Source organism: Manis pentadactyla, chromosome 10 (genome assembly GCF_030020395.1).
Source record: "Manis pentadactyla isolate mManPen7 chromosome 10, mManPen7.hap1, whole genome shotgun sequence".
NCBI classification, from domain to species: Eukaryota; Metazoa; Chordata; class Mammalia; order Pholidota; family Manidae; genus Manis; species Manis pentadactyla.
The window spans coordinates 86,821,697-86,834,781 of NC_080028.1; the positions used below are offsets into that span (position 1 = coordinate 86,821,697).

General features: G+C 38.1%; 1 protein-coding gene across 1 annotated transcript in view; it reads left to right on the top strand.

Moving 5' to 3' along the window:
• The first annotated feature begins 354 nt into the window (after window positions 1–354).
• VKORC1L1 (vitamin K epoxide reductase complex subunit 1 like 1) overlaps window positions 355–13,085 on the top strand; it is a 72,787-nt gene continuing 60,056 nt past the window's right edge. The window contains exon 1 of the mRNA XM_036907935.2: window positions 355–685. Within this exon, the coding sequence (XP_036763830.1) occupies window positions 492–685 (194 nt within the window). The 5' untranslated portion in view covers window positions 355–491. The remainder of the gene's footprint in view (window positions 686–13,085) is intronic.

Here is a 13,085-nt window from a genome sequence, read left to right on the forward strand (position 1 = left end):
AGGAGGGGCCAAGGGTGGTGTCACACACAGTGGTATCTGTGATTTATTCATTGCACCCTTCCCCAAAGGCTCCACCCTCCCCACCTCAGCAAGAGCCTCCCCTGACCCCTGACGACCACGCCCCTCCCATGACCCGCCCCCACACGTCCCGGCCCCGCCCACTCACGCGCCGCGGCAGCTTCTGTCTCCGCCCGCAGGCCCGGCCTCCCGGCGGTTGCGCGCTCCGCCCTCTCCCTCCGCGCTCGCGCGCGCCTTCCCCATCCCTCTGGACTCTCTCCTTTCGGGACGGTTGGGCCGCGCGCCTGTTGGGGCGGGGCCCGGAGGAGACGGTCGAGCCAATGGGGTGCGGCGGCGGCGGCGGCTGTGGCGGTGGCGGTGGCGGCGGAGGCGGTGGCGGTAGCGGCGGCGGCTGGGTCGGGCACCGACGGGCGGCGGTGGCTGAGGTGGAGGCGGAGGGAGGCGGCGGCGGCGGCGGCCGCGGAGGGGGGAAGATGGCGGCGCCCGTCCTGCTGAGAGTGTCGGTGCCGCGGTGGGAGCGGGTGGCCCGGTATGCAGTGTGCGCCGCCGGGATCCTGCTCTCCATATACGCCTACCACGTGGAGCGGGAGAAGGAGCGGGACCCCGAGCATCGGGCCCTCTGCGACCTGGGGCCCTGGGTGAAGTGCTCCGCCGCCCTTGCCTCCAGGTAGCCCGGCTTGGGGGAGCGGGCCGGGAGCGGCAGAGCGGGGAGAGGGCGGAGGCTGGGGGTGGGGAGCACGCGCCTGGAGCTCGGGCCTGGGGGGGCGGCGGGGACCGGGCCGTGAAGGGACCGTCGGCTCTGCAAGCCTGTCCGGGGCCGGGACTGTGGCCCTTGGGCGGCCCGAACCCAGGCCGCCAGGCAGAGGTGGCGGGGCCGCGAGACCGGCGAGGAGGAATGAGGTGGCAGAGTGCAGCTGGAGGTCGGAGCGGACCCGGAGCAATTGGGCGGCCGGGGGCCGGGTTGGGAAGGAGTGAGGAGAGGGCTTCGCGGAGGGTGGGTCACTGCCAGCTTGACAGATGTCCTGGTTCTCGTGGGGGAAGCGCGTCCGGGTTATGGGACCCTGCCCAAGGGAGCCGGTAGGTCAGTGGCCACCCCTTGTCCAGGATCTCCGCTGCCCGAGGCTGTGCTGCCGGCGTGGGCTTGGGGGACTGCATTTCCCACTGCCTTCCCGGTGCTAGGACAGGTGTTTCCGTGGTCAGGCCTCTTTGTACTCTGCACCGCTAATGAGAATTTGAAGACTTTTGAGACGGTAGCATTTGCGGGCAAATACGAATTTGACCCTTCTCTGGATTCCCCCGCGTATATATCAATGTGCCCGGGATGGGGAAATGGCCTGAGTTTGGGTCCAGTTTGAGCCCAATTTCAGTAAAAAATGAGTATGGCTTGTAAATGATGTTTTGAACATTAGGGTGACTTATAAGCATTGTTGATTAGTGTAATGGGATATCCATAGAAGCATAAAAATACACGCATTGCCAAACTGGAGAAATTGGTTTGTTTGGCAGATAATTTTAGGTTTTCTAAAATGTTGTAGTTGATTTATCTGTTACATTTTATTTTCTGCATTATATTTTCCTAGGCAAGTTACTTTGGGGGAAAAAAATTGCATCTTAAAAGTGGCTGCTGCTTTTCTAATTGAGGATGGTTCATTTCAAAGAGTAGCAAAAATGATTAGAAAGGATTTCAGAATTGAAGGTTACAATTTTAATAAGAGACGTACTGTGCTTTATATTTCAAATTTGTTAACAGTAATCACATTTGAGCAGTTTCTTCCTCTCCTGTTGATCTGTAGATTGCTAGGTAGACAGTAATATATAGCTTACTAGTTTATTCTGACCTACATATTGGTGATTACATGAACAAGCTAGCACTGGAGTTTGTCTTGTTACTATTTACAAACTTCAGGCTGCCCATCTTTTCCACTTAGACAGCCTTTTTCATGGACCAGGTACTCTTGTCTCATTTACCCTTAAACCTCAATAGTCATCATTGTTGCTACATTAAACATAATGCATTTAAAATGTAGGTATCAGGTAACAGTTAAATTTTGTCAACGTGACAAAAAGCTCACATTTGTTCTTGAGTATTTTGAACCAGGTTAAAAGATTATTAATACACTCTCAGATTCCCTTTGAGAACCACTGAGTGTATTTTATGCATTTTTATATTATTTTCACTGTCGATTGGAAAGGACTTTTATACACAAAAGTACCTTGCACCCCAAGTTAGTTGAGTAATTACATAATGAAATAGATACATAATGAAAAGACTATCCAGCAATATATTTCAAGTATTTAAAAAAAGGAGAAGTAAAAGTAACAATATTAGATTAATATAAAATTTAAGCAGAATTATTACCAATTTTAGTTTGGAAACATTGCAATCTATAATAAATATAACTGAACCTGTTATCATTTGGTCATGGAAAGAGTGCTCTAGGTTACCCAGACTGTATGTTTAATTCTTAAAAGTGACTTTCCTTTAAAAAGGAGTGTTTTTGAACAGTGTAATTTACAAGTATAGACTATAAATACTTTTAGTTATGTATCCTGCAAGATCCAGATTTTTCTGCTCTTTCTATCTTTTTAATAAAGCACCATAAAATAATGTAAATAACATCAAGTAGTATATTAAAAATATATGTAAGTATATATAAGACTAAAAATAGGTCTCTTTGTAGTTTTAAATGTGAATTTAATATGTTGTGACCGAAACATGTTAATTATGTACATAAAATATTTAAAATTTGATGCTCCCTAAAGGAATATAGGTAAGAAACAAGACGTGGTAATAAGAGGAGTAAAAAGCTTATTTGCCATTTACACAATAAAATTATTTTCAAGAAATTTATCCAGTTTTACCAGCCTGTTCATGAACTTGCAAAATCATATGTATATATACTTAATTATTTAATAGAGATACAGAAATTTGGAAATTAAAGCGTCTTGTGTCTGATTTGTAAACCAGTTTTCTTTTGTAGATAGAAGAAACATTAAAAATGTTTATTTTGTCAAAGTGAAAAAGGCTTTAAATAAAAGCAGATTATTGGAGACCTCAAGTAGTTCTTTTTATTTGGCTTAAGTATTGATTGCCATTTAGCAGTAGTATTAAAAAATGTTACTATCCTAGGAAAAAAGTTCAAGCCCAGGTTTGAGTGAGTAGTACGGAAAATAAGGGATGAGAAAAGTTAAGTGATGAAAAGAATACTGAGGAAAGCCCTCTACCAGAATCTGGCGTTAACTCATTTGACTTTGGATTGCTGAAACTCACTTTATTCTCATTTCTCAGTCCTTATGTGTGCTAATCCAAATAGAGATTAATGAGAGAATCCCGAGGGGGTCTCTCCTGTGGTGGGGGCAAAGGAGAGAGAGAAAGAGAGATTGTGTGTATGTGTGAAGTCCTCTAGTCTTTTGGGCGTCATCAATTTCTAAGAGAGTAGTTCCCAGGCTTTTGGGTTTCAAAAGAAATATTTCCCCCAAACTTAGGGGACTGCAACATAGTTGCCAATTTTTTTTTTTTGCCTGGTATAGCCAAAGAAAAAAGCACAGTAACCCATGTCACCATCACTTCATTTTAAAATGGGACATTACTGAAGTAATTGGAAAGAACAGACTCAGAATAAAATACCTTTAAATTGAGTCATTTAGCTTTATTAAAAAGTTTTTCTTCTTGTTTTTCCTCACTTTTATATAAATCAGTAAAAACTGCTGTAAATCTGTAACAGCCCACCATTCAACATGAAGTAACTCCTGCCTCGTACAGAGTTCAGTTCCAAAGATTCTCCAGGGGCTTTAGCTTTGTCACTTGAACTTGGCCTCAAGCTAGTCAGTTATCTTCATAGAGCCTCATAGCTTCGTGTATTAACTGGAAATACTAAAACCTACTTTGCCAGATTGACTAGTAGGATTAAAGGTAATAACGTGGAATACATACATGGATGAAACCTGGAACAAAGTACGTACTCATTTACAGCTATTAACATTGATTGGAGGTGTTATTTTTTTGCAGTGTCTGATAATAAACACCTCTAAGTATTATAAATTTCTTGTTTTAGGTATTTTAGTCATTTATGTATTTTAAGTGTAAATCGTTTTAGTGTTCTGTATTCACTCTGTTCCATAGTATAAAAGCAAAGTCTATTTAAAAACAATTTCAGAACTGTGGCAAGAGAAACAAACTAATTGCAGAATATTCTTTCTAGGTATTTCCTACAAGTCACATTAGACCTCTTCTGAGAAGAGTTTTTATGTAAAAATATACAAATCATCTTGAAAGGTTAATGAGCTTGACAATTCTACAGTTCTTAAAACTGTAATTAAGTATTTGAAAACCATCCAGTCCTCAAAAAGTTGCCTTACTTTGTAAATTGTTGGACTAGTACCCCGTGTCAAAAAAAATGCCATCTGTTCAGTGAGATCGTACATTTTTAGAAATAGAATAGAACCTAGAAATCTTTGCTGATCCTCGTTTAGTCCAGCCAGACTCAGAGATTAAGTAACTTGCTTAAAGTAACACAGTGGCAGATTGGGACTAAAAACCTGGCTTCCAGAGTACTTATTTATACTCCCACCCAATCCCTGCCTCTATGCTTGCAGTTAAATTCTTACATAGGTGATATATTCACTGCTTCAAATTTGAAGATGCTAAACCACGTACTGAGAAGTCTCCTTCATACTCCTTAGGCAAGATGTGTAGTTCTCCCTCTCCCTAAGCAGCCATGAAACTTCCCAGAACTGTTTTATGCGTATACAAACATATATATGACCATATTATTCTCCCAGTTTTTAAACATAAAATTATGTTATATATTCTGATCTGACCTTACTTTTTTCTAGCATTCTTCCCATCACCATAATATTTGCACGTGCTTCAGTTCATATTTGGTGGAATGTTAATAACTGCTAGTATGTAAAAACGTTCTTAGTTTTGACTAAGATGAATTTAATAAAGAAAATATAGATTATCATTGTTTCTTGGTATGTAAATTTCAGATGGATTATGAATTCAGAATACAAGAGGAATAGCGTTAGCACAAAAAGGTGACTCTGAACTGCTGTACATTAGAGATAACTTAGATAATGCTACTGTGTGCTAGGCAGTTTTCCAAGTGCCTTACATACATTATTTATTTGTCATAACAGTCCTATGAGGCACATTTATCACCATTTTACAGATGAGAAAACTGAAGCACATAGAATGTGAATAGAACTTGGTTTAAATAATACAGTGACGGAGGCCTGATTCTAACCCAGATAGTCTGGCACAAGAGTCCAAGCTCTTTACCATTACTTTAAATTCCATTTAGATCTAATATTGATATAGTGATATCCATATCTGTTAAATTTTAAAAAATATATGGACATTGGTGCTATTTTTTTCACATCTATATGTCAAAAATGCCTAGTTTGTATTATAGCTTTTACCTGTTAAGAGCAATCTTTTTAGAAAAACAGAGGCATTAAATACTGTGAAGGCTTAGTATTCAGAAGACAAGTTTGTGGAGTGTTTGCCTTCTAAGCCTAAACTTGGGGAGATTTGGCATGTCACACCTAATTAGCAGATATGTAGTGGGGTGAGCTATCAGGAAGACTTAGCAGAATAGCCAAGGAAGAAAGATAAAGTGGATCTAGGTGCCTGGAAGGGATGGTTGGAGAGGGGAAGAGAATTTGCACAAAGGTGAGGTAGCTCTTTCTGAGAGACATGTTGAATCACATGTATCTACTGCCCTTAGAAACAAGAGAATTAGGCAAGGGGTGTGGTGCTAGCTAAATCACACAGAACTAGAAATTTAAGAGATTCATTTCCTTGATTCGGAAGAACTTTAAGGGTACTCACAGGGAAAGGCAGGAAATGGTGATCATCTTGGGGGAACAGCAAATGGTCATATTTGAGGGTAACATCGATCCACCTGGATTGGGAAAGAACTGGAATCTAGAGCTTGGCCAGAAAAATGTAGAATGGCATTCTAGTAAACCACATATTCTTGTAAACATAGATAAGATTTACAAGCAGTGAGTCTTGGGTTTCTCTTTTATTCAGTATTTAACTAGATTGCACTAGACTTTTACTAGGTTGTCAGTTTTCAAAATTCATTCCCCAGATTCCTGGTGCTGTGCACAATACAGTAGGAATTTTGTAAGCATTTTATTTATGTTTTAGTATTTTAAACTTTAAAACACTATAAACATTCATATACACTCAAATACATATCATGCTAAATTTTAACACATTAGAGACCATTGTTTTATAATGCCAGGTTATCTCAAAAGAGTTCTGCTAGGTGAAAATGAAAGAAGTTAGTCTTAAAAGGTTACATATACTGTATGATTGCATTTATATAACATTAAAATCAGAAAATTATAGAGATAAACAGATCAGTCGTTGCCAGGAGTTAGGAAATGGGGAAAGGGTGGTATGTTTAAGGAGGCAGCATGAGGGAGCATTCGGGGCAGGGAACAGTTCTATATCTCAGTTGTGGTTGTATAAAGCTACAAATGTTACAAAATTGTGTAGAAGTGAAAGCACAGGCATACATAGCAGAGGAGTGCATGTAAACATAAGTAAACTCTGTGCATTGTACCAAAGTCAGTTTCCTGGTTGTACTGGTTTATGCAAGATGTCACCATTGGGAGAAGGTTAGGTGTAGGTGCATGGGACCTTCCTGGGCATTTTTTTGCAAATTCCTGTGATTTATAATTATTTTAAAATAAAAAGGCAGTGTGCTGAGAGTATTTGAGGGAAAATAAGCAAAAGAAAAAATACTAAAAGTCCATAATGCCAACACCAAGGAAAACAATCCTTAAAATAGTTTCTTGCTTTCTTTGTGCATATAGTGTGTTGAATTTTTGGAAAGACTGTAATTCTGTATTGGCATTTGGAAAATTCAGACCAGTGCTTGTTTGCTCACACAAAATTATGTAAGCAAATTCACTACTATAGAACTCTCATTGCTTTATGCAATAACATTTGAGTGCCTTATGCATAATGTCCTGATGTCATGATTAGAATGTTTTAAGATTTTTATTTTTTACCAAAATGTTTGTATTACCAAGTATTCTCATTTCTTAATAGTATTAGAGATTTAATTTAGAAATGTTCTACTTCTTAGGCTTTCTGAACAGGTGTAATAATATCCTCAGACAGCAGTAATGTACTGCTTTGGTTTTTTTAAATTGAAAACTTTTATTTGCAACTGTTAATCTCTGTCAATCAGGTCTTTCTTGATACTGTGCAATCAAATCTGACTGCCGCAATCATCCACAAGTTAAAATTTGTGTTAATCAGAAGAGCTTCATTGTAATTTGAGCTTTTAAACTACAGTGATAGAGTAAAATCCTGCTTTAATCTGTTTCTCATATTGCAGATCCACATAAAATTTCATTTAGAAAAAAGTTTTAAAATAATTTTCGAGCCATTGGATTATGACCTATAATGTTTCTTTTGTTACTAGCATCCATAATTTAGGGGAATTTTAAAAATGTCATTTTCACTATTTTGTGATTATTGACCTTTTAAAAAACAGTCATTGTATCTGAGAAGTAAAGATCCACGGATCCAAAATAGATCTATGGCAAAATAGGAATTAAAAATGTAGTATGCTCAACTCCATTGTGTTTAAGAGTTTGATTTATTTACTGTTATGCATTGTGGTACTAGTTAAGATGACAGACTCTAGAGCAAGAGTACCTGGGTTGAAATCTTGGCTCCATAATTTGATCTCTCTTTTGTCTTAGTTTTCTCCTCCATGAAATGAGGATAGTAATAGTGTATAACTCAGGATTGTTGTGAATATGAAGTGCACCAATGCCCCAATACCTGTCAAGAGTCAGCACAGCACTTGGCACAAAAGTAAGTGCTTCTAAAACTTAGCTATTATTTTGTTCAGGTTGTGTTTCTACAGTTAAGTGATATTTATATCCTGCTAAAGCATAGTTACATAATTTTATAAGGCTATCTAAAATGAAATTTTTGTAAGTGGGGAAACTTTAGATATGATTAAAAATTTGGCAAAGAAAAAAAAACTTAGCTATTATTTTAAAATGTGATTAAGATCATATATATATATATCTTTTTTCCTTGTTTAACATGTTACAACTATTTTCTCGTATCATTAAAAATTCCACCAATAATATAAAAGAATATCAGGTGCCCTATACCCTTGCCAGTATTAGGCATTCTCATTTTTCAGACCTTTATCAATTTGAGATGTGAAAAATGTCGTTGTTTTGATTTTCATTTTTCCTGCAAACATAAGCAAGTTTTAATGGTTTTCACATGTTTATTAACTGTATTTCTTCCCTTGAGTCTTGCCTGTATAGATCTTAGAGTATTTTATATTGATTTAGACAAATGCTTTATATTTTTAAAGGATATGAATATTTTATATTTGTTTTAAATATTTTGCCACTTCAGTTCTATTTCATTACTTTTTGTAGTACATAGGTTTTTTTAAAAGTGAATGAAAATTGTAATTATTTTTCTTGGCAATTTTTAAAAGTTTTTTTTTTAATGGTAGGTTTTGAGTTTAGAAGGGCATTTCACATTCTGATACCAAATAAATGTGTTTTTATAAATTGTTTTAGTTTTGAAAAAAATTAAATTCCTTATTCATCTTGAGTATAGCTTATCAGGTGTCAGATGCATCTGTAACCTAATTTTTGTACAGACATATATTTAGTGGTCATTTGTGTTTCTTCTGGATATTGCCTGTTCATACCTTTGCACATTTTTCCTTCTAGATTGTCTTCTGTTTTTCTTGTTGGTTAGCAGTTCTTTAGATATCACAGTAGTTAATCCTCTGTTATAGGTGCTATACATATTTTCTCCTAGTTTTTCACTTGTCTTTTCATTTAAGGTATCTTTACTCATTTAGAAGTTTAAACTTTGTATGTGGTCCCATCTTTGACTAATTTGTAGTTTTTGAATTTTTTTTAATCTTGTTTAGCAAAATCTCTATACTCCAAGATTATTATTTTTTAAACTCTCATATATTTTGTTTGAAATTTGTTTTTATATTTAGCTCTTTTAGTTTATGTGGAATTTACTTTTGTGTCTGGTGTGTGGTAAGTATCTTAACTTTTTTCTTAATTGATAGGCTTTGCCTGACTCCATTTAATGACTTGTGCATATTTGAAATGCCACAAGAATTTCCATATATATGTAGGGCCTCTTTCTGGATTCTCAGTTCTGTACCAGTGATACATTTGTGTTTCCATACAATTCCATCTCCCCTGTGGCTTTATGTAATAAGTTTGAAACCTAATAGGGTAAATATGCTTATTTTCAAAATTTTCTTGGCTATTCTCATGCATGTACTGTTTCAGATAAATTTTAGAATTTATTTTGATAAGCTGTATAACCAAATCCCATTGAGATTTTTATTAGAATTGTACTGAATTTAGAGATGAATTTGGGAAGGAGTCAACTTGCCCTCACATCTTCCCATCAAGGAGCAAACCTATTATATCTATTTATTCTGAAGTTGCTAATCTGATACCATTTTAACCTAGCTTTGTATGTGATTTATGTGGTGCTAGCAATTGAGAAACTTCACAATGATGTTCTGGTCAGGGATCCCAGGACTGTTAGAATTCTCTTCAGTTTACAGCCACTGTTTTCAAGTCTACAGAGCCCCTGAGGGAGAGATTTGTATTAAATATTTGTACTTGGAAATAAAAAACCAAAATAAATTGCATTTTATTCTTAACTAGGACTTGGGCACCAAACTCCAAGACAAAAGACATTAGCTCAGCTAGTTCACGTGGAGATACTATTTTTCTCAATCTATTCAAGTTTAATTTGTTTCAAACTGAAACAGGCCATGAGATAGATGGACCTTGTCCCATCTCAGTCCTCAAACATGGCTAGATCTTTTCCTTGTGATATGAGCAAGGCCTGCTCTAACACTGCTGTTGGTGCTCAGGGCCATGTAACCAGTGGAAGCCCATTTGCCCTGGCTGATTGCTGATCTAGCTTTGGCTACCTGCCTTGGGTGTTTTCTGCCCATGTAGTAGGTTTGGCCCTGGCTCTCAGTTGGGAAAGAGAAAGCATTTTTGAAGTCTTCACATACCACTTCAGTCTCATGAAGTAAGAAGAAAAGTGAGATCCCACACCCGTGTGCTAACCTTTTAATTGTGATTCTTCCCAGTAGCACACAGGCCCAATCTGTTCCCTCAAGATCTGTCCTCTTCCTCCCTGAGGGTCAGGAAGAGGGGCCTTGATTCCTCACATGTAAAGATAACACAAACACTTTTAGCCATTCTGAGAAGCATTGATTTCTGTTAGGTTGTTGCTTATCTCAAATCAACCAGAGAGAGGTGGAGTAAAAACAGGCTTGCTGAGTATTGCATATAACCCATAACCTTTCTTAACTGTGCATCAGCCTGTTATGAGTGACTTATTACTCATGAGACGTTCTCTTCCCTTACTTAATGGTTCATAACGTGTCTTGATTTTCCTCCTACCACTTGCTTCCTTCTCAATTTTCTTTTTTTTAAATTTTTTTATTAAGGAATTATTGATATATACTCTTATGAAGGTTTCACATGAAAAAACAATGTGGTTACTACATTTACCCATATTATCAAGTCCCCACCCGTACCCCAATGCAGTCACTGTCCATCAGTGTAGTAAGATGCCACAGATTCATTGTTTGCCTTCTCTGTGCTACACTGTTTTTCCCATGACCCCCCCACACCATGTGTACTAAAAATAATATGCCTCAATCCCCATCACCCTCCCAACCCGCCCTCCCACGCCCCTCCCCTTTGAAACCACTAGTCCCCTCTTGGAGTCTGTGAGTCTGCTGCTATTTTGTTCCTTCAGTTTTGCTTCGTTGTTATACTCCACAAATGAGGGAAATCATTTGGCACTTGTCTTTCTACAACTGGCTTATTTTACTGAGCATAATATCCTCCCGCTCCATCCATGTTGTTGCACATGGTAGGATTTGTTTCTTATGGCTGTATATTTTGCATTGTGTATATGTACCACACCTTCTTTATCCATTCATCTACTGATGGACACTTAGGTTGCTTCCATATCTTGGCTATTGTAAATAGTGCTGCAATAAACATGGAGGTGCATATGTCTTTTTGAGTCTCAGAAGTTGTATTCTTTGGGTAAATTCCAAGGAGTTGGATTCCCAGGTCAAATGGTATCTCCATATTGCTTTCCACAATGGTTGAACTAGCTTACATTACCACCAGCAGTGTAGGAGGATTCCCCTTTCTCCGCATCCTCGCCAGCATTTGTTGTTCTTAGTCTTTTTGATGCTGGCCATGCTTACTGCTGAGGTGGTATCTCATTGTGGTTTTAATTTGCATTTCCCTGATAATTAGTGATGTGGAGCATCTGTTCATGTGTCTGTTGGCCATCTGTATTTCTTTGGAGGATTGTCTCTTCATAACCTCTGCCCATTTTTTAATTGAGTGATTTGCCTTTTTGGGTGTTGAGGCGTGTTAAGTTCTTTATATATTTTGGATGTTAACCCCTTGTTGGATATGTCATTTACAAATATATTCTCCCATACTGTAGGATGCCTTTTTGTTCTGTTGATGGTGTCCTTTGCCGTACAAAATCTTTTTAGTTTGATGTAGTCCCATGTGCTCATTTTTGCTTTTGTTTCCCTTGCTTGAGTAGATGCATTCAGGAAGAAGTTGCTCATGCTTATATTCAGAAGATTTTTGCCTATGTTGTCTTCTAAGAGTTTTATGGTTTCATGACTTAGATGCAGGTCCTTGATCCATTTTGAGTTTACTTTTGTTGATGGGGTTAAACAGTAATCCAGTTTCATTCTCTTGCATGTAGCTGTCCAATTTTGCTAACACCAGTTGTTGAAGAGGTTGTCATTTACCCACTGTATGTCCTTGGCGCCTTTATCATATATTAATTGACCATATGTGGTTGAGTTTATATCAGGGCTCTCTAATCTGTTCCATTGGTCTATCGTTCTGTTCTTGTGCCAGTACCAAACTGTCTCAATTACTGTGGCTTTGTAGTAAAGCTTGAAGTTGCGGACCATAATCCCCCCAGCTTTATTCTTCCTTCTCAGGATTGCTTTGGTTGTTTGGGTTTTTTGTGACTCCATATGAATTTTAGAACAATTTGCTCTAGTTCATTAAAGAATGCTGTTGTTATTTTGCTAGGAATTGCCTTGAATCTGTAGATTGCTTTAGGCAGAATGGCCATTTTGACAATATTAGTTCTTCCTATCCCTGAGCATGGGATGTGTTTCCATTTATTGGTATCTTCTTTAATTTCTCTCATGAGTGTTCTTGTAGTTTTCAGAGTATAGGTCTTTTACTTCATTGGTTAGGTTTATTCCTAGGTATTTCATTATTTTTGATGCAGTTGTGAATGGAATTGTTTTCCGGATTTATCTTTCTGCTAGTTCATCGTTAGTGTATAGGAATGCAACACATTTCTGTGTATGAATTTTGTATCCCTCAACTTAGCTGAATTCCGATATTAGTTCTAGTAGTTTTGGAGTAGATTCTTTACATTTTTTTTATGTACAACATCATGTCAACTGCAAACAGGGAGAGTTTATCCTCTTCCTTGCCAATCTGGATGCCTTTTATTTCTTTGTGCTGTCTGATTGCTATGGCTAGGTGCTGCAGTACTATGTTGAATAGAAGTGGGGAGAGTGGGCATCCTTGTCTTGTTCCCAACCTTAAAGGAAAAGCTTTCAGCTTCTTGCTGTTAAGTATAATGTTGGCTGTGGGTTTGTCATATATAGCCTTTATTATGTTGAGGTACTAGCCCTCTATATCCATTTTGTTGAGGGTTTTTATCATGAATGGATGATGAATTTTGTCAAATGTTTTTTCAGTATCTATGGAGATGATCATGTGGTTTTTGCCCTTCTTTTTGTTGATGTGGTGGATGATGCTGATGGATTTTCAAATGTTGTACCATCCTCGCATCCCTGGAATAAATCCTACTTGATCATGATGGATGATCTTTTTGACATATTTTTGAAGTCAGTTTGCTTATATTTTGTTGAGTATTTTTGCATCTATGTTTATTAGGCATCTTGATCTGTAATTTTCTTTTTTTGTGGTGT